The sequence below is a fragment of the Crocodylus porosus genome, unplaced genomic scaffold (genome assembly GCF_001723895.1).
Source record: "Crocodylus porosus isolate Cpor-Errol unplaced genomic scaffold, CroPor_comp1, whole genome shotgun sequence".
In the NCBI taxonomy this organism is placed as follows: domain Eukaryota; kingdom Metazoa; phylum Chordata; order Crocodylia; family Crocodylidae; genus Crocodylus; species Crocodylus porosus.
The window spans coordinates 150,365,585-150,385,042 of NW_017728886.1; the positions used below are offsets into that span (position 1 = coordinate 150,365,585).

The 19,458-nt window shown below is 42.5% G+C and overlaps 1 protein-coding gene across 3 annotated transcripts in view; it reads left to right on the plus strand.

Annotated features, from left to right (window-relative positions):
* Nucleotides 1-6,543: 6,543 nt before the first annotated feature.
* DSP (desmoplakin) overlaps nt 6,544-19,458 on the plus strand; it is a 49,307-nt gene continuing 36,392 nt past the window's right edge. For all 3 annotated transcript variants that reach the window (XM_019543043.1, XM_019543051.1, XM_019543057.1), the window contains exons 1-2: nt 6,544-6,778; nt 18,261-18,363. In XM_019543043.1, coding sequence (XP_019398588.1) covers nt 6,582-6,778; nt 18,261-18,363 — 300 coding nt within the window. In that variant the 5' untranslated portion in view covers nt 6,544-6,581. The remainder of the gene's footprint in view (nt 6,779-18,260; nt 18,364-19,458) is intronic.

The window sequence follows — 19,458 nt, forward strand, 5'->3', positions numbered from 1 at the left end:
GCCTGGGCTGTTTATAAAGGCCCAGCCCTGCCCCCTTCTGGTCACATGACCCACCTGGTTGCCACAGCAACCAGCACCTGAGCTGCCCTGGAGATTGGCAGCTACCCTTCTCCACTGCTTAGGAACAGGGCACCTCAGTGCTCCTGTGACACTCCTACTTAAAAAGGTTGGAGACCACTAAGGTTAAGGTGATGGTATGTTACGAAAGTAGGGTTGTTACATTTTTTACAGTGATTTATGCAGGTTGAATAGGATCACACTTGGGTACTAATATATAGAATAGGATCTGGCCCTCATATTTTACTTTAAGTAAGCTTAGTTGTTCCTCTAGCAAAATATTTGTCAGAGAATTTAAGGATGTCAGGATCTGGTCAAAAAAGATTGGGCCTAAAGTAATGGCAGAGTAAGGTCTAAATAATATATTTTTTTGTTTCCATGTAGGATACTGACATTTTCCACTTGTAGCTGAAATTTTAAGGAATACCTATATGATTTGGTATCAACCTAATTAGCTATCCCAGTTCTACCCAATGAAAAGTTCATATAAAAATATGTTAGTTTTGTAGAATAAAAATACTTGTATCTGTTTAGAATCACATATAGAACATTAACCACTTTGTGTTTCAGTTCCTTCCATTTTACTATTCTTGTTAATTTTGGTGTTGCTACTACCATGAGCAGCAGAATCCCCTGCCATAAAGCACACACTGCTTGTCCAGGAAACAGTTTTTCATTTGGCTGATGGGACATATCACGTACATGCTGTATGTCCACTAAAATAATGGAATGTTTCACTGAGCTGTATACGGTGGGCTGAAAAGCAGAGTGAGGCAAAGTTTGTTTTAAAACTAAACTTAAGAACCATTTCTTTGATTTCTCAATCAAACTGATCAGATTATGATTTACTTATAAAAATGAATGGGTCACATTCTTGCATGGTCTAAATTGGCAAAACTCCATTGCTATCCTGATTCACACCAACTCAGGTTTTGCCTGGAGCAGTCCCCTCCCTTCCATCCCTGCCTCATATTTTTACTTGGATCTAGTTGTGGCCTCTGTTCCAGTGCTGTCTCCAGATATCTCCCGTTATGTAGGACATTGGGCTGACCTATTCAAACCTACACCTGTGCACTCCTTCTGAAGTCAATGGGAGTTATTGGGACTGAAACACTGGTTTCTTGTTTAGATGTCTGAACACTGATTTAGGTGACTAAAGTTATGCACCAACATTTGAAAATCTTGAATTTCTGCATAATCATGTAATAATGAACTATTTCTGTGTTTAAATAAATGCTTTTATCGGCTTCAAAGATTGGGGACTGGAATATCAGAGGAATAAAATTCAGGCATCTCTGATCCCTTTAAGTGCCTTGTTTCTTTCTGCACTCCTTTCCGCTTCCTGAATGTCCCTGAAACATCAGACCTAAATACTTGCTTGTTCTTATTTGCTCAAGCATGGTGCTTTTCTATACTCCTTCCTTATGCCTAGAAAAAAACAAATCATGTATGCCAAATGCAGTCACTCGCTTCCTTAAAAAAAGCCCCATTGAAAATTCATCTGTTCTCTTACAGTCTGTATCTACTGCCACAGTTAATTTTTGTATCGTAGTGCTCTGTATTGTCTCAGAATGTGCTTATCAGGGACCTGTTGCTTGTTTTGAACAGATCACACAATGTTACAGCTGTTAGGTGTGCAAATACGATTCACAGGATAAACCCAGAGATTTCCAATAGGAACCCATAGTATTAAAAACATTCAGGCTAGTTGTGGTCTTTTTAAATTCTTTTCTTCTGAAATGATCAAAAGAATTGCTCTAGTGTTTTTCTGCAGTCAAAAGTCAACTGAAAATGAAGATCTGACATTTGCTGAGGGATGCTTTGAGTCTAAAAAGGTTGAGAACCGCTGTGCTGGGAAGCTGCAGCAGCCAACACAATTCAGAATACCCCTGCAGCTGCTTTAATTCACCACTGATGTATCAAGCATAGGTTGGACTGAGGATCAAGGAGCTAACAGGTATTTTACAGAGGTCTTTATGGACTTTGGCAAATGCCCATGTGTGTGCACACAAGCATAGGCACACACTGTTCTGAGTGAAGAATAGACTCACCCTTAGCATCTATCATTTAAAAAAAAAGATTATATTGTAGAGCAGCTGCCAAGAAATCTACAACCTGAGAAGTCATAGAGGGCACGGACAGATGGTCTAACTCATAGCACTTTTGAAAGACAGCCATGAGATGCACAGACCCCCTTCTGATGCAACAGACATTCCCTGTTGGGTGGTGATAGGGGAAATCCGGCTGATCCACTTTAGAGTGATTCAGCTGAGGAGCTGCCTGTCTGTAGTGTCTCCCCTACCCCCCCACTCCCCATCCCCAGCTCTGGTGCTGTCAGCAGAATGGGAGGGGTAGGAAGTAGTGAGCTCAGGTTTGCCCAGCCTGAGCTGAAGCTGGGGCAGATGGATTGGAGCCCCCTGCCTTGGAGTGGGGCAAGGTGGGGGGGCTCCAATCCACCCACTCTCACTCCAGCTCAGGCTGGGCAGACCCCAGTCTGCAACTTCCTTCTGCTCTCTTCTCTCCCTCCCACCCTGCAGATGGCACCAGGGATGGGCCTGGGCTGCATCAGTCCAGTCAGAAGTTAATGAAGGTGCAAGGTACAAGGTTTCCCAAAGGGATAGTTCTTAATTAAGCACTTCTTAGGTAGCCGCAGTTTGCCCTTCCCTCTTGGGGCTGCACATCACTGCTGCTGGACAAGGAAGGTGGTCAGAGTAGGACTGTATCTCCACCTCCTCTTTGTTTCCCCTGTGTGCAGATGCCTGACACAGCTTCCAAAACAAGTGCTTGAGTTCCCAACTTCAGAACAGCTTGATTTCACAGTGGCCAGAGGAAATGCCACAAGGATGCACTGAAGATATGCAAGAGAACAGATGCCAACAACAAGATTTGGGAGAAGCTGGCTGCCAGTGCCAACTGACACCAATGATGCCACAACCTCAACCAAATGGCATCCCATTTTGAGGTAAAGCATCTCAAAGCAGAGCAGAGAGAGCGGAGGAAGGAAAAGGAGAAATCCCAGCCTACAGCCTAACTCCTCTGCAGAAAGACCTGGAACTTCTCAAGGAGTGAACTCTTAAGGCACCTCAAGACCCATCAAGGAGCCATATCAACTTCAAAGTGAGGGATTGCCACTGCTGCTGGGGAGGTACTAGGCTGCAGTCCCTCCATCCCAGACAGTGCAGGGACTAGTTATTCTGAGTCCAGCAACTACGGCACTCCTGGCACCCTTTAGTGATGCCAACTCTGTTTGAATTTGTTCTGGGAGATTTTATCACAACATAACAACATGAATGGCTTCACCTCAGGAAGGCAAGCACACATTTTAAAAACCTACTGGACTCCATTCTGAAGACATTGCTGGGGCTGGGAGTGGGGAGGGACAGGTCTAGGGGAGAACAAATGCAGACTTGCCACCACTCCAAACTGCAGCTGAATCCCCCAACCTGCCAGACCCAAAAGCAGACATCTGTTGAGTCTGGGGGATCATTGTAACTCATGGTACTTCCTTCAAGTGCCATGAGTTACAATGGGGAGCTGTGTGTCTGTCAGTGCTCATAATCAACACCTGATGAAGATTGTCTTTGTTTGACAAGCTTTCAGATGCATCTCAACTATGCATTTGGTCCATAAAAGATATTACCCTAAGAAATCCCGGCCTTGGGCAAGTTTTTTTTTTACATTTCCTCATTTATGTCTCTTGCTGGGATCATATGACCCCAGCTGACTTCCTGCCCTTTGGGCAGGGGGCTGGACTCAATGATCTTCAGAGGTCCCTTCCAGCCCTAATGTCTATGAAATATATGAACTGTATAAATTGGATTCAACAAGTATCCTTTAATATTATTAACAATTATTGTCATGCAATTAAATAGATATTAATACATTTATACTGTATTAATAAACATTTTATTTCATGAAAATAAGAATAATATTAAAAGATACTTGTTGAATGTATACATTTATTACTATTAGTATTTATAATAATAGATATGATTTAATCTTTATTTTAATGAATACCCTATCCTTTCTCTCCTGGGTGACTCTCAGCAGCCTCCTGGAGATGTATAGCTAATGACTCCAGGGCAATTCTGGAGGGTTGAAAACTCTGGCATCGTTGCCCCATGTCACCCCTCCTGCTGCCTTTTCAGTACAGCACCGAGCACAGTGGCTGCATGCCCCCTTCCAGTGCCAGGAGGGGAGAGGGCAGCAGCCAGGATGCAGCGTTGCCAGGTCTTAAATATGAAATTATCATATTTGCTGAAAAACTATTGTACATGGAAAATATGCTAATACACATGCAAATGAATATCATTATTTACTTTATATTGCTCACTCTAAGGCAGTGAGTGAATGAGAACTGGGTCATAAAAGTTGAATCATGTCTTTATTTTGAGGCAAGCCATCAAAAGAAAGTGCTGACAGCAAACCCAAAAGTCAATTAAAAGGATTCCCTGTGAGTGACTTGGGTTTGGCATAATGCTGCATCAATTAGCTGCCTCAAAAAATAATACATTTGCAAATAAATAAAATAATTTGTTTGCAAATATCTAGTTGCTCTAATAAAAGATACGCCTCTTCCACAACTTCTAATTCCTTTTGCCTCTAGACCAAGTTGGCAACAACCTGCATGCCTTAAAAAATATCTTTTATTAGACCAACTCCAATGGTTGGAAAAATTCTTCTTAGCATTTTGTCATTTTAGAACTTTTCCAGCAATTTGAGTTGGTGTCATAAGAGACTGGATTTACCCAAAGAACCTTGTCTGGCTGTGCCCTTAAACCAAGTTACAACCAACACCCCTCAGAAATGATCCTACATTTGGGATCAGATCTCGTGGCAGAAATTATGTGTTTTATTAGACCAACTACATTTTTGCAAAAAAAAAATCTTTAATTGCAAGCTGTCGGGCACAAGCACCTTTCTTCAAGCATAGCAGAAAAGATTGTGAAAGTCCTTCTGAATAGACATGAAAGTTTGTATTTCATAGGAAGAGACTGTGATCACCTGAACCCTGAGACTGCCCCTGCCTTTGTTTCAAGGTAATTTGCATCATCACAGAACCTCACAAGAGATGAGAGGCTCCATACCAGCTATGAACTGAGTGCCCAAAGGAATATTCCACCTATTGACTCCTCTGTGCAATCCTATGAAATATGAACTTTCATTTCTACCGAGGAGAACTTTTACAAACTTTTCTCCAAAGCCCAATGAAGGGTGTTTGTGCCTGAAAGCTTGCAATTAAAAATAATGTGTTGTGAAAAAATATAGTTGGTCTAATAAAAGAGCTTGTCTCTACTATGAGTCTGTTCCAAACAGATTTTACCACACCTTCAACCATGAATGACGTGTATCCACAGAAGCTGGGGGGGGGCACGGCGACTGCCTGCGGACAGTGGTAGTGGTGGTCAAGGCCTATCACGGGGGGGCCAGAAGGACCATTTGGCCCAGGCCTCTCATTCACGGGCCCATTTACCGGGCCACACCGCCTGTAGTGCACTATGAATTAATATTTCTTTTAATATACCGGAAGCCTCAAAAAATGGAAGTGGCCCGGGCCTCTCTCAACCTCTGAGAGGGCCTGGTGGTGGTGAGCAGGGAGCTCCCTCAGGCAGCCATGGCAGTGTTGGCGGTGGGGGGTAGGGTGGCAACCACCTGCAGACGCTGCCAGCAGTGTCAGTGGCAGCCAGTGGTGTTCGGTGACCGCCTGCAGGTGCCGCCGGTGCTGGCGGGGGAGGGAGGTGGTGACTGGTGACCACCTGCTGGCAAAGGTGGCAGCAGTCAATGCCAGGAGTGCACCACCAATCACAGGGGTTGCACGTGCACCTGCGTGCACCCCCTACACGTCACCAATGCCTACAACTCTTCTATGAAATATCAACTTCCATTTCTACCCAGGAGACCTCTTACAGTCTTTTCTCCAATGCCCGAAGAAGGGTGTTTGCGCCGAAAAGCTTGCAATTGAAGATTGCGTTGGGTTTTTTTGCAAAAATGTAGTTGGTCTAAACAAAAGAGATCACCTCTACCACAAGTCCTGGTTGCTTTTTTTCCTCTAGACCAATACGGCTACAACCTGGATACCTGTTTGGAACAGTTCATGTTATACACGGATGAACATTTTTAAAAATGTCCACTATACATTGATGCACATTTTAAAAATGTTGATTATACACTGATGAATATTTTTAAAAATGTCCACTATACCCTGCTACAGCGGTGCAGGTTGGAGCCGTGTGGGTGTGAGGCCGCACGCAGACGAGGCTCTTTGGGTGAATAGAAAAGAGACCAGATTCACCTAGAGCCCCCTGTTCGCCCCACACATTGCTAAACACTGTTTAAACGCCCACTACACAGCGGTGCCCGTGAGGCCTGTCCGAAGGGCGCTGCCCGCGCAGCAGACGAGGCGCGGGGCGGGCGCGGGCGGGTCTCGCGGGGACTTTAAAGCGGCGCCCCGAAGGTGTGGCCTCGCCTTTCCTCAGCCCGCGGGAGGAGACGGAGCTGCAGCCTGGCCGGTGCCCGCGGGAACCATGAGCGTGAACGGCGGGTCGCAGCCGCGGCTCAGTACGCTGGGCAGGATGGCGCGGGCCGACTCGGGCACGGACGTGCGCTACGAGCTCAGCTCCCATGTGGTGGGCGGCGGCGGCGGCGGCGGGGGGCACACGCACACCCACAAGACCTACTACTACAAGAGCTACGGAGGGGATATAGGCATGGACGGATACGGGTAGGCGCCCCCGCCTGGTCCTGGCCTGGCCCAGCTCTGCGGGCAGGGGCAGCAAGCAGGATGCTCCCCACCCCTTCCCCTCCCCTCCTGTCCGTGCCCTCGTCCTTCTTCCCTGCGCCCTGGCAGCTCGGACAGGCGCGACGCGACTCCCTTCCCACCCTCATTTCTTACCGTGCAGATGCTGCCCCTCCGAGTGGACATCTCGGCTGCTTCCCGCTCCTGTCATTACAAAGCCCCCAAGCCCTTGTCTGGCAGGTTGCAGCCGGGTTGGTCCGAGAAGGGACATAGGCAGACAAGGGTCTTGGGGTACCTGTGATGAGACCAACTCAAAGGCCAGAGACAGACAGGAGACTTTTACAGGTACAAGCGATCGGAAACTGGTCTGTACCTGTAACAGAAGAGACAGGTTGGGCCCACCAAACCGGGCTCTACCCAGAACAGAGCAGAAGTTCAGCCCACATAGACTGGTTAAAAGGGCAGAGCCCCGTCAAAGAGATGTATCCCCCCCACCCCCCCGCCAAAAGGGCATTTGTGTGCTGTGCGCGACATAGTTGGAAGAAGAGTTTTCCAGCTTGTTGACTTGGTCTAAGAAAAGGTATTGCATTTCCCCAAAGTGGCACTTGTCGGGGCTAAGCAAAGCTCCCTGGGCTGCAGAGAGAAGCCGCAGCCCCAAGCCGTCTCTTGATGGAATAAAAGAAGTGAAAGAAAAAGATAGGTCTCTCTTTTTTCCCCAACCCTGCAGCACAGGAGGGATTTTTAGTTTATTTTTTTAGTGCCCTGGGAAGGGCCAGTTGCCTTGTGTTTTGGATTTACTGGTTAGGTGGAGGGGGAGCTTTTTAATGTTGTGCCAGTGAGTGTTAGCAGGCTGGAGGGCTGAGAGCCAGCAGAAGTAATGTTTTCACCTCCCATAATATAAGCACCTGAGGCTGTCCTGTAATGGCGTCTGTGTGGGTGAGCGGGCAGAGAGCAGACAGTCACTTTTGCTCTTTGCTTTCCATCAGGTTCCTTCAGCATTAAACCCTGGCAAGCAGCTTCTCCAGGGCTGGCTTGGAGTCTGTCTTGAACCCCCAGCTTTACTTTTTCCAAATCCAGCTCCACTTTGTTGTGCATCTTGCAGTACAGAACCCTTTGTGAAAAGTGTGTGGTTCCACTTTTCATCTACGTTTCCTCACTCTTCAAATTCTCTGTAGAAATGTTACTACGGAGTTAAATGTCATCTCTCTGTAGATTTTTAACATAAATCTCTTGTAGTCACTCCTGCTCCATTGATGGCTGGCCCTTGGCATAAGTGGAGGTGGTCCTTTAGAAGAATTAATTTATAAACAAGTTTGGTTTATTGATACTGCTGCAAACTAGGTTTAAGCCGACACTGATTTAAATAAACGTTAGACAGTATTTTGATACAGTAGAGCTTGCAGTCTTTTTTTGTCCTAAGAAAGCTAATTTTTCTTAGCCTCCAGAGTGCAACTATGGGATTGTTTAATTGCTGCTTAGATCGCTTCTTAACTCCCTATTCAGTTTCTCTGATGGAGTTACATACTAGATGGATAGATGCAAGATGGCAGGGTTAAAAAGCAGAAGAATGTGTAGATGTGTTTATCCTGGTATAAAATAGCATTAACAATATAGCTCATTCTGATTTTGTAAAGCAAAATAAACTTTACTGATACAAAGTGCCATATACCAGTATATAACTGTACTAAGGACTCCTACTGCTTGTCAGTATGCCAGTAAAAGAAAAAAAATCACATCACTAAGCATTATAGTTAAGCACTTAAAATTTTAAAGAATAAATCTAGTGCAGACCAGGTTGAATAGGTTTTATTTGCTCATGCATGTCTTTCTTATCTCTGTCAGCCTTTGTAACTTAAAGTCCTGATTCTGTAACATTCCAGATGAGTAGATTCCACAGGGAGGAGGGAATTCTGACTCCAGCTCAGGGTTAACAACGAAATTCTGCTCTCGCTGATACCGGTGTATGTTCAGAAGTGTTATGGAGTATGATATGTGGCCCATGTTTAAAGAAAAAACTAAGTGCTGTTGTCAGAGTATATGCAAAAGGTGTTTTCACCTAATTCCTCTGATTAATGATTACCTTGAGTGAAAAATAGCAGGAAGAATTTATTTTGATTGTGCATTGGTGCTGCCTGCACCAGTGTTGAACCATCTATAACAAATCCAGCACTTTAACTTCCCATTGTATTGCCAGTGCTTTTTTATTCCAGCTCAGGCACACCATAAGTACACATATACATCAAACAAGAACATACAACTGTTAAATGTTAAATCAAGTAAATCCATAAAAGGGAAGTGAAAAGAGATTGCACAGCCTGCACTTACAACTCTGCTCAGGTGCATATCCTTTGAGAGAGGGCAATGCAACAATAAACAAAGCTATGCATTGTCTGGTTCCTGTGACTCGTGCTCAGACTTCCAGTTCTTAGTTTATTTATTTTGAGGCTTCTCTGTATAGGTTGTGATGAATAACTGTTAGTCCATACTGCTATATTATTTTGAAATCATCTATAGTAATAAAATACTTTATAATACCTATTCATGTTTCAAATCTCAATTACTGTATATATAGGCAACAATCAAATATTGCACTAGGGACATATAACGTCAACAGGCACTTGGGATTCCTTGATGCAGTACATATATGTATAGGGTGCCTATACGTATTTAGACTCCATTAATTGAGTCTGCTGGAGTGTGGTAATTACCGCACTCCAGCAGACTCTGGCGTCTTGTGTATCGGCGTCCCTGTGCTGAAAAGTGGCAGTGGGGGCACTTTAACTAAAAGCTCATTCAACAAGCTTTAGTTAAAGCACCCCTGCTGCCATTTTTCAGCATGGGGATGCAGATACATATGACGCTCCGGGTGCTTTAATTAGAACACCCCCTACTCCTGGAGCACATCTATAAATGCCCTTAATTCCAAGACCAAAAGCTGAGGTATGGGGTTTTTTTAAGTGTCTGTTCTGCCAATAAGATCCTACTGCAAATGCCTTACACTTTCATCTGAAGTTATACATGCAAATTGACCTTCACAGGTTTTACCTAGTGTAATTACATCGGCTTCATTGCAATTCCTTTGCAGGTTTTCTTGATCTACGAGTAGAGAATCTATTCCTTTATAATCTAGACTCCTTCAATTTTTTGTTTATGTGTTTTGTTTTCTTAAATTTTACTAATAATATAAGTAGGCAAACTATTTCAAGATGAACTTAGCCTGGCGTCTTTAATATTAGTAACCTTGTCTTAACATCCTTTCATTTATCCTAAAGGGCATATCATTGCTTTCTTTTTTATTTTTTTTTATTGATAGGGCCTATTCCTACCTGGGGTTTGCACTAAAAATGCCTCTTGACTTCATCAGGAGGTCTCCTCACGGAACCTTATTTCCATAATTCTGGTCCCACCATCTAGACATTCCAACAGCGCTTCAGGAGTGTAGGAAATGTATAATATAAAGACAGGAGGTGATTGTTCAGTAGGTTTTAAATAGTTCTTTTTTTAAACATTAAATATCTTTCCTATGCACTAGGGAGTATAGTTGAAGCGTTGGTATTTCATTAAATCAATGATTCTTTTAGTTAGAATTCATCTAAAATGCACATAAATTATACTTCTATTGCTGTAGAACTAGGAAGTAATGTGCACTGTGTACAGGATTTCTGTTGCTATCAGTGAGGATTGTGTATGTAGTGAGTGGGCAGGATCAGGGCCATGATAAACTCTTTAATAGATTTGTATAAACTGCATTCACATTGGCAGCTTTTATGCCAAAACTTAGAAATGCTGACATGACAAAACCCCTCTTTTTTTTCTTCTTAAAGACTAACGCTACTGTACCTTAATCATAAATGCAGTCAGGTTCCATTTGGGACTCCTTCCTGCTCCCTTGGGGGTGTATTCTGCCAAAGTTGTTCACACTGAGCTGCATATTACTCACAGGCCCTCCCTACCCTAAGGCTGAGCAAGCTGCTTTTGCAACATTCCCAGCTTCTGATCTCCTGGGAACTCTGAGTACAGATACTTTGTTTGACAGTGAATCATACCACCAGTAAACTCCCAGTGCAGCTATCAGTTGCTTAGTTAGGGCTTTGCTTATATTGGTAAAATCCAGGATACAATAAGGGAAGGGAGAAGAGACAGTGGCAAGTTAGGCAATGTTATCTGTCAATCCAAATTGTCAGGCACCTGAGACTTGGCCGTAAATCCAAATTCATGTACTAGCTGAAGTTGACTCCAGCTTCCACAAGCTGCCAGTTGCAAGGCAGCAGGAAATTCACATGGAGGCCCTGGACTAACTATCCACAGCTGGTCAAAACAGGAATGAGGCAATGACTTTTTTGAGCGATTATCTTTTATTGAACCAACTGCATACAGTTGGAATGATGTTGTAGTTGTGATGGTCCAGGTAATAAGTGCAGCAAGGATTTTGGGTAGTGGTATCTCCTATTGGACCAGCTGTATACTCTTGGTCCAAGGAAAGATATCATCCCCACAAAAAATCCTTCTCTTACATATTCCTTGGACCTGCATGACTACAATATCACTTCAATACTACTACAAATAAGGAAAGCAAGTTTCAAATTTTCTTTTGTCCAGGCCATACTTCCCAGGGTCCTGAACAATAGGGGGAGGAGCCACATGTCTCCTTTGCACTGATACTGATTGCTGTCCCTTTATAGCACAGAGTTGTTAGAGAGTAGCAAAAAAAAAAAGAGAGCATGAGAGAAAATAGAAATAAAAGAAAACAGCTGTCTTGCCAAGTGCGCCACAAACTAGCATAATGAATTACTGTATTTGCATCAGGAAAGAAGAAACCTGTTCCAGCAAAATATAGTAAAAGCTGCAGCAAAGCAGGCACTGAAGTAGTGTGGAAGGTAGGAAAACTGGACTGTGTCTATAATAACTGGCCTTTTTAGAGAGCATGGGTAACAATGCTTCCCTTACAAGCTGGATTTGAAAGAATAAAATCTTTCCTATGAAGGGAAAGGAATCCACTTTCAAGAGGTGGATCTCTAAAGGAGGTATATTTCTACATCTGCTTACTAAACTAGCACCTTTGGTCCCAACAACAAGCTATCCTAGACTTAAAAAATGGGAGAGAGCTTTATCTGGGTAAATACTAGTGAAGTATAATACAACCAGCAAATAGAGCTTTTTAAAAAAGGTATTGTTGTTCCTACTGATTAACTCTGCAGATTTCATTCATAAAACACTCCCACAAAACTGGTGGAGCTTTGCATGAGTTAAGGTCTGCAAGACTGAAGGCCAGTCTTGATACCACTAAAGTTGGTGTGAGATTTGCCATTGACTTCAGTGCCACATTGACTTTCCCTCTCTAGTTTCTATTCTTTCTCCATGACAGAATTAAGGGCCAGTCCTGAAAAATACCAAAAGTTCACCCTTCACCCCCCTTCCAAGATACACTGGTCCCCTCAATTTCTTTTGAATTGAGGATGTTCCTTATTTCTAAGTGGGTATTAAGCCTTCTCATTTGAGGACTTAATATGCAAAAATTGGTAGTTACAGAAGTGAAATTCTGTTCCACTTCTGAATATGTTACTTTGCTACTGTCATTCACCTTCTAGGGAAAACAGCCTTGTTTTCTAGTATTTTAATTTTAGGTGACATCTATTTCAATAGCATGGATAGGCATATAGCTACCTATTTACACATACCTCTATTTTGTTGGATTTTCCTATACATATGTAGAGTTCATGACATCTAGTTCCTGACTTTTGCTAATGTTTGTTGTGAGCATATCTGTCCAGTGTCAGGAACATAAGTAGCATGAAGTAAATACAGTATTTTAGTAGTCTTTTAATAATGGTGTATGCAGCATTTGGTCCTGGAGTTTGAAATCCAGTTCAGGGTTTTGTTTTGTGTTTTAACTAATGCAGACTGAGAATATCAAGTATTCCCTTGATGAATCTGTTGCATGTTCAAACAAGTTTGTGGGGGTGAGAATATGAGGGGGTTTTTGAGGTGTGGCCTTAGAGATGGGAACTGGTTGATATTTTGAGCCGGAGATAAATATAGTTTTTTGCTTTAAATTTTAGAAGAGGAAAATGTGTTTCTCTGGAGCAAATGTTTACCTTTTCTACTAATTCTATCTTTCTGGTGTGTTCCCCCTTAAATCTAGGCCAAATCTTTGGCCCTAATGCATCCACATTTTTTTGTTCTGTGGGTATAAAGGAGTTGTGGAGCTGCCATTGTGTAGTAGAGATTTGGCTGAACTGTTGCTACATTGATGCCTTGGCTGGTATAACAGCCCTTTGAGATCTGTTAACACTTTACAGCACTCAGAGCAGCTCTTAGACGTCCTTAATTTACACTGAGGACATGCAGGTTTTTAAGAGCTGCAGGTATCCTGGCAGTGCAGAAGAACTGTATAACTGTTTGCTCATCCATTGAGTCCTGCATCACAGCACCTTAGCCAGAAGTTGAGGCTCAAAGATCAAGTACTTCCAGAAGATAATTCAGTTTGTAAAAAAACATGCTTTAAGACCTCTTTAGGCTACTTCCTCCTGTTAGAAAATTTTAATGACATGCATTGTGTCCTAGAGACTTACTTTTATCTCAGTTCTGACACTGATTCATTGTGTGGCCTTGGGAGTTTCTGTGTTGTTGCATTTTAAAAATGGGGACAACACTGCTTCCTTGTTTTCCACCCTTGAGAGCTGTGGACATAATTGTTATCATTTAACATTCATTGTTATGGGATTGGGCTCCACTGTGTGAGATGCTGTTCAGGCTCATGCGAAAACTTGGTTATAAAATCTTGAGATTCATGTTGGTAGTGATCAGCCCTCAGGCAAGGGTGGGACGCTGTGGAGAAATCTTTCGTCCTTGCTCATCCTATACAAAGGCTGCTTACGACAGCGATTTTCTGGCACCTCCATCTTGTTCTTCCTGGAAGAATGGAGGAGCAGTGTAGCAGAGGAACAAACTGTTTCATCTGAATGCATGGAGAAAATATGAGCCTTCCATATACAAGGAACAGAACTTGAAGAGACTATGGCTTGGTCACTCCTGCTGTTCCTCTTGGGATGGAGGAGGATGGGCCTCCTGAGAAGTAGAGGATTCCAGGCTATTTATTAAAAGCTTCATTTCCCAAGCATCAAAAGCAGCTCTGTTGTTTAGATGGGTACAGAATAATTGAATGCTCAAACATGGTACCCACCCTGCTGGAAAGTCATGAGTGTCTTTTAAAATAAATATTCTAGTGTAAGACCTCAGAAGGTGATTAAACATATTCCAGACCTAGATTCTGATTTTCCATTGAGTTATTCTTTTTATGCCATTATAATTCTGTGGGCTTTAATTAATTTACACTTACATAAAACTGGAGTAATAGTTGTGAATCATCCCCTAAATGCATAGATTTAATAAGAATGAATATATGTTAATGTTGTAACGCTGAGAAAAGGCTTGACCTCTGCTATTTTTTCCATCTCTGCCTAAGTGGAGATTGTATAAATTGCAGGTTCTTCTAAACTAAGTAGAAGGGTGGTTATATGGGCAATATGTATATGCTGCCTCTCATAGTGGCCAAGATCATATAGTTTCCCTCATTATTATGACAGAGAAGAACACATTATACATACACATATACATATTTTATGTGCGCATGTGCATGCACGTGCACACGCGTGTGCGCGCACAACACACACTACATAAATAAATAGAAAGTTGAATTTGTTTTGTGCTATTGTGGTGTTTTTTAACTTTATTCACAAATCCAACTTATCAGATAACAAATTTAGCATTTAAAGATGCATCTAAACCTCTAAAACAGCATTCTCAACCTGTGGGTGATGACCCAAAAGTGGATCACCGGCATATATAAAAGGGTTGTGAACAAACTTTAAAACTGGACCAACAAACTTTAATAAATGGATTTTCCTTTAAAGGAAAAAAACATGGGAAAGCATAGCTTCTCCCTTGTGAGCTGGCAGAGTTCCAGCCTGCAAAGGGCTGCTTGGGGCCCCCCATGCCCCACCCACTGGTGGGCTGGGGCCTGGGGACAGCAGGCCAGGAATGAGGGACATTGGGTTGGGACTGGCCATCAATTTTTACAAATGAGTCCTGGTACAAAAAAAGGTTGAGAACCACTGCCCTAAAATATACATGAAAATGGATATCTATCTTCCATCAACAGGGCTCCCTTAACCCAATTACATGTCCAGAGGAGTCTTATGTTCTTTTTTTTCTCTTCCTTTCAGTCTCTGATAGTTCTTTTATCTTTCAATTAATGTTAAGCTTTTCTTTTTTTTTCCATTTCTGTATTTGCACTTCCTGAGTTTTCTTAAGAGCTCTGCATAATCCAAATCTAAACTGTCTTCTACTGTCTTTGGTTTTAAATTTTGTATTTATTCCAAATTTGTTCCCGTTGTTAGCTCATAGAACTGGCAGTCTCCATTGTGGTGGTTTTTATGTATCAATATAGGTGAGTGCAGGTGTTCCATTAGTACAGAGTATAATTATGCATTCATACATTTTTTAGAAAGTGAACTTACACTCTTCTTGAGCATCAATATCTCTTTGTTCGAGTTAATCCTCTTCCAATGTCAGTCTAATTCCCTGGACTTAATGGAACTACAGCATCGTACCAATATAGGATCCAGTACTAACCATCAGTCTAGTGATATGCAGAACCTTTCCATAAATTCATTGAGTTAAAGAGCAGAGGGGACCATTAGAACATCTAGTCTGACCTCCTGTAATACTTCATTGCATTACACTCTTTGTTTGCTCTGCTGAGCCCAATAATTTGCATTTTACTAAAGCGTATCATACAGAAAGGCAAGGTTCTTTGTGTAAATGTGATATATTTTATTAGACCAACTAAATAATTGGGAAAAATTGTTCCTTGCAAACTTTCAGGCTCAAACACCCTTCCTTCTTCAGGCATAGGGAGAGTCTGCTGGTGTTATGTGTTCTCCATGGTGGAAAAGAAGCCAGTATACCATATAGAGAACACATAACATCAGCAGACTCTCCCTATGCCTGAAGAACGGTGTTTGAGCCTGAAAGCTTGCAAAGAACATTTTTCCAACTATTTAGTTGCTCTATTAAAGATATCACATTTACCCGAAGAATGTTGTCTGCCAATGTCTTTAGACCAACACAGCTACAACAGACAACCCCATATCATACAGAAAGGCATCTATCTACATTTGGGTAGGGGCTTATGATCTAGATACAGGGATGTCTTCCTTGATCAGTACATGCCTGTAAATACATGGGAGAGAGAACTCCATGGACTTGTATTTGTTTTGTCATCTACCTTAGTTTAGTAGCTGGTTTATGTGGAAAGGATATTATTTTTCTGTGATTCTTAAAGTCCTGCATGTGATACAAAGGAGCCTTTTAAATTTTTATGCATTCTTTGGGCCTCACCTCTATTAGTGTGGATCATTTTGGCACTTTGAAGTCAGTGGAGTGCAACTGAAGTCAATGGAGCTATGCTGATGAACACCAGGGCCAGAGCAGGTTCCTTACTCATGCTTTTAAGGCGTTTTACTCTTGGAGGGAAATACTGCTTTCACAAGCTAGTAAGAGAAATTACTCAAAAACAAAGCTTGTTGAAAGAAATCATTCCATTTTTGTGTTTGACTTTTTATGAGGGTGAATAATTATGGGTGGAAAGTCATCTTTGATGTCAGGTGCCTATGGGTCCAAAGACAACAGCTCAGCCCACATAATGTTATGGGTATAGAAAAGGAGGGTGCTGTGAGGGCTGGCTTAAACTCCAGCTTGTAACAGTTAGCTTTTCAACATTGTTTTCTTTAGTCTGGTTTCAAAATATGCAGGAGTGCACAACACAGTCAGTATCCATTCCTTTGTTGCAGCCAAAGAGTGCAGAAGCAGCTTGGGAACGAGGTGTGTCCAGAGTCAGCTTTAGATCTTTTTTGTGCTTCTCCACTCCTGGCTGTTTTACTTCAGGCTGCACCCCCTTGAATAAGCTACAAGTTTCCAAATTAGGATGTCCTAAATGATTTTGAATGCCAGTGATCGAAAGTAGCTACCATTGCAGCTGCAGATTGGCAGGGCACAGGGAGATTGTATCTCTTTGCCCAATCAGGTCCCCTTTGCCTGCTCCAGGGAGGCAGACGTAGCACAGGAATTTCTACATAAACTCTTTCACGTAAAGGTTTCCCTACACATTGATCCTTCCAAATTTAACTGCATTTGTTGATCAGCCCAAATGCTGGGAAGAATTTGGGCTTATATTTTATTATAGGTCCTGGTCAAAGTCCACTGAAGGCAACAGAAGGATTCCCATTGATTTCAAAAACTGCAGCGTTGCATGGTCACATGAGTGGCCTTTGTGGCACGAGTGGGACAACTTATCTTAAAGATCTGGGCGTTTAGTGATTTGGAATGGGAAAATGTGACATACTGTGAGCACAATACACTGAACTGGGTGAGGCTGGGAAGTTTATACATTTTCTTGTGTCTCCTACCAGTGGTTAATGTGTGTTTTAGGTAAATGAGTCTGGAAATTGTCTGTGCTTGTCTAAGGGCTTTGACTCAGATAGTTAGGAGTGGTTCTCAGCTTGAAGGACTTCGCCCAAATTCAGCTAGCTCTGGCTCACTCTGGTGGCTGAATCCCAGCATGGACGAACACTGATGAAGCAATCTTGTACCCTCTGATGTGTACCCTCTGATGGAAGGATCTGTGGGAGAAAGGGAAAATATAGTAGATGCTACTCAGCGCTCAGCTAATGCTCAGCAGGGCATCTCCACTTTGATCCGGCCACCTAACTTGGGTTTCCTTATTTTCATACAAGGTTAGAGCCTTGAAAGTTGTCTTTTGTTACTTGGTAGAACAGAGACATTCACTGAGTCACCTTCACCATTCTTGATTTGCCTCATGAGTGACTGTACTAGCTTCAGATGTCAAGGATACTTGACTCACTTCAGCTCGCTGTTGCAAAAATTCCAGTAATACTTCTAGAGCTAAGAGTATGCTGTTCCATATGATCATTTGTAGAAGGTTCAATTCCCAAACACAGAATTCAGAACCAGGCTCAGAGTAGCGTACAAGACACAGGCTATATTTTATCCTGGATTTCAGAGGAACAATTCACTGTTACTCTTGCATACTTTGAATAAGTGCCTCTGGTATTGTCAAGACTATTTGCGCTGCCATCAAAACTTTCTCTTTTTTCCAGCACAAGCTGCTTGTTTCTGCTCAAGTCTCTGGTGAAACAGCCATATGCGTGTGCTTATAAAATTTATATCTGTTCCCACAATTTCTTATGATGTGATGCATTGTAGCTTCACTGAAGAATAAAATAGGAGGGGCAAGAAACGCATTGGTCTTTATGAAGCTGGACTATATTTATTATTTCATACAATTCTTCTTAACTTGTTTGGAGCATGTACTCCTGTAAATCTTTTTAAACTGATGCTTGGTTAATCCCACACTTCACTGTTGCTCGTATTTTTTTTCCTCCAGGCAAAATGGCACCGGCACAATGTCCAGACGTCAGAACACCATTCAGGACCTTTTGCATAATTGTTCGGATTGCCTGATGCGTGCAGAGCTCATAGTACAACCTGTGAGTCCCCTTGTATTATGCTTCTTGTGCATGAATATTAATGTTATAGGGAATGGTATACCATCCCTTTCACAACGTTAACTCAAATTCTGAAAAAAAACCCATCTTTTTCTTTTCATATTGATTCCCTTCATATGATTTGTAAGGGCAAGCTTACCTTTCATTTATTGGGCTGGAATGGCCTTGTGCGATCCTCTGCTTTCATTTGCAGTTGAATTTTCAGCAGAGCCATTTGAAAAATTCAGAATATCCAGATTGTCTGGTTAAGGAAAGAGACTTTTCTTTGTCTTGATTGCAGTCAAATTCCACTAGTTCTAATTTTTAGTTTTAGATTAAGGCCATAGCCAATGCAAGTTGTCATTATTAATAATGGTATTGCCACTATATATTCCTCCAAAATTTATTGTGTGAGACTTTTCTGAGCTGCAGCTGCCATGAACTTGAATCGCTCAGAAAAATCCTGCTGAATCTCTTTTATGTGTTTTTAATGATTGATACGGGCATATGAAACTAAAATAAGCGTTCTTTAAGTGCTGCTTCTCAAACGTATTGGGCACGTCCAGATGAGTGTGGACATTTATTTCCCCAGGGACAAGTAGCAGCCGCATGCCTTTTTCCCTGGAGAATGCCCATATCACACATGCTGTGGTGCACAGCAGGTTACCCTGGGTAGGGTAGAGGAGGCTGGGGCCAGCATCTGTGCTGTCCCCAGTATCCTTATCTGAAGTCCTGAAGACCTCCTGGAGCTGCAGCCATGAAAGGAAGCCTGGCTGGCAGCCAGAGTGTGGCTCCAGCCAGCCAGGGTCTGGTTTTGGGCGGTGCACAGATGGGTCTGTGGTGCCACATACTACATATCCAAGCTTGTCTAAATGCAGCCATTGAGTCCAGTTTTACTTGGAAACTACAGCACTCTAGATCCAGGCTTGGTCCGTGGTCTTTCATGGAATTATTTTGGATTTACAATGAAGGAATTACATTCAGTCCTGTCAAGAGCAAAGCACCTTGAATTCCCATTGAAGCTTAAAGGGAGCTTAGGGTGCCGAGTATGTCATGAAGCACTGAGATCTGAGTTAGGTGCACAGCTTTTGCAGCTGC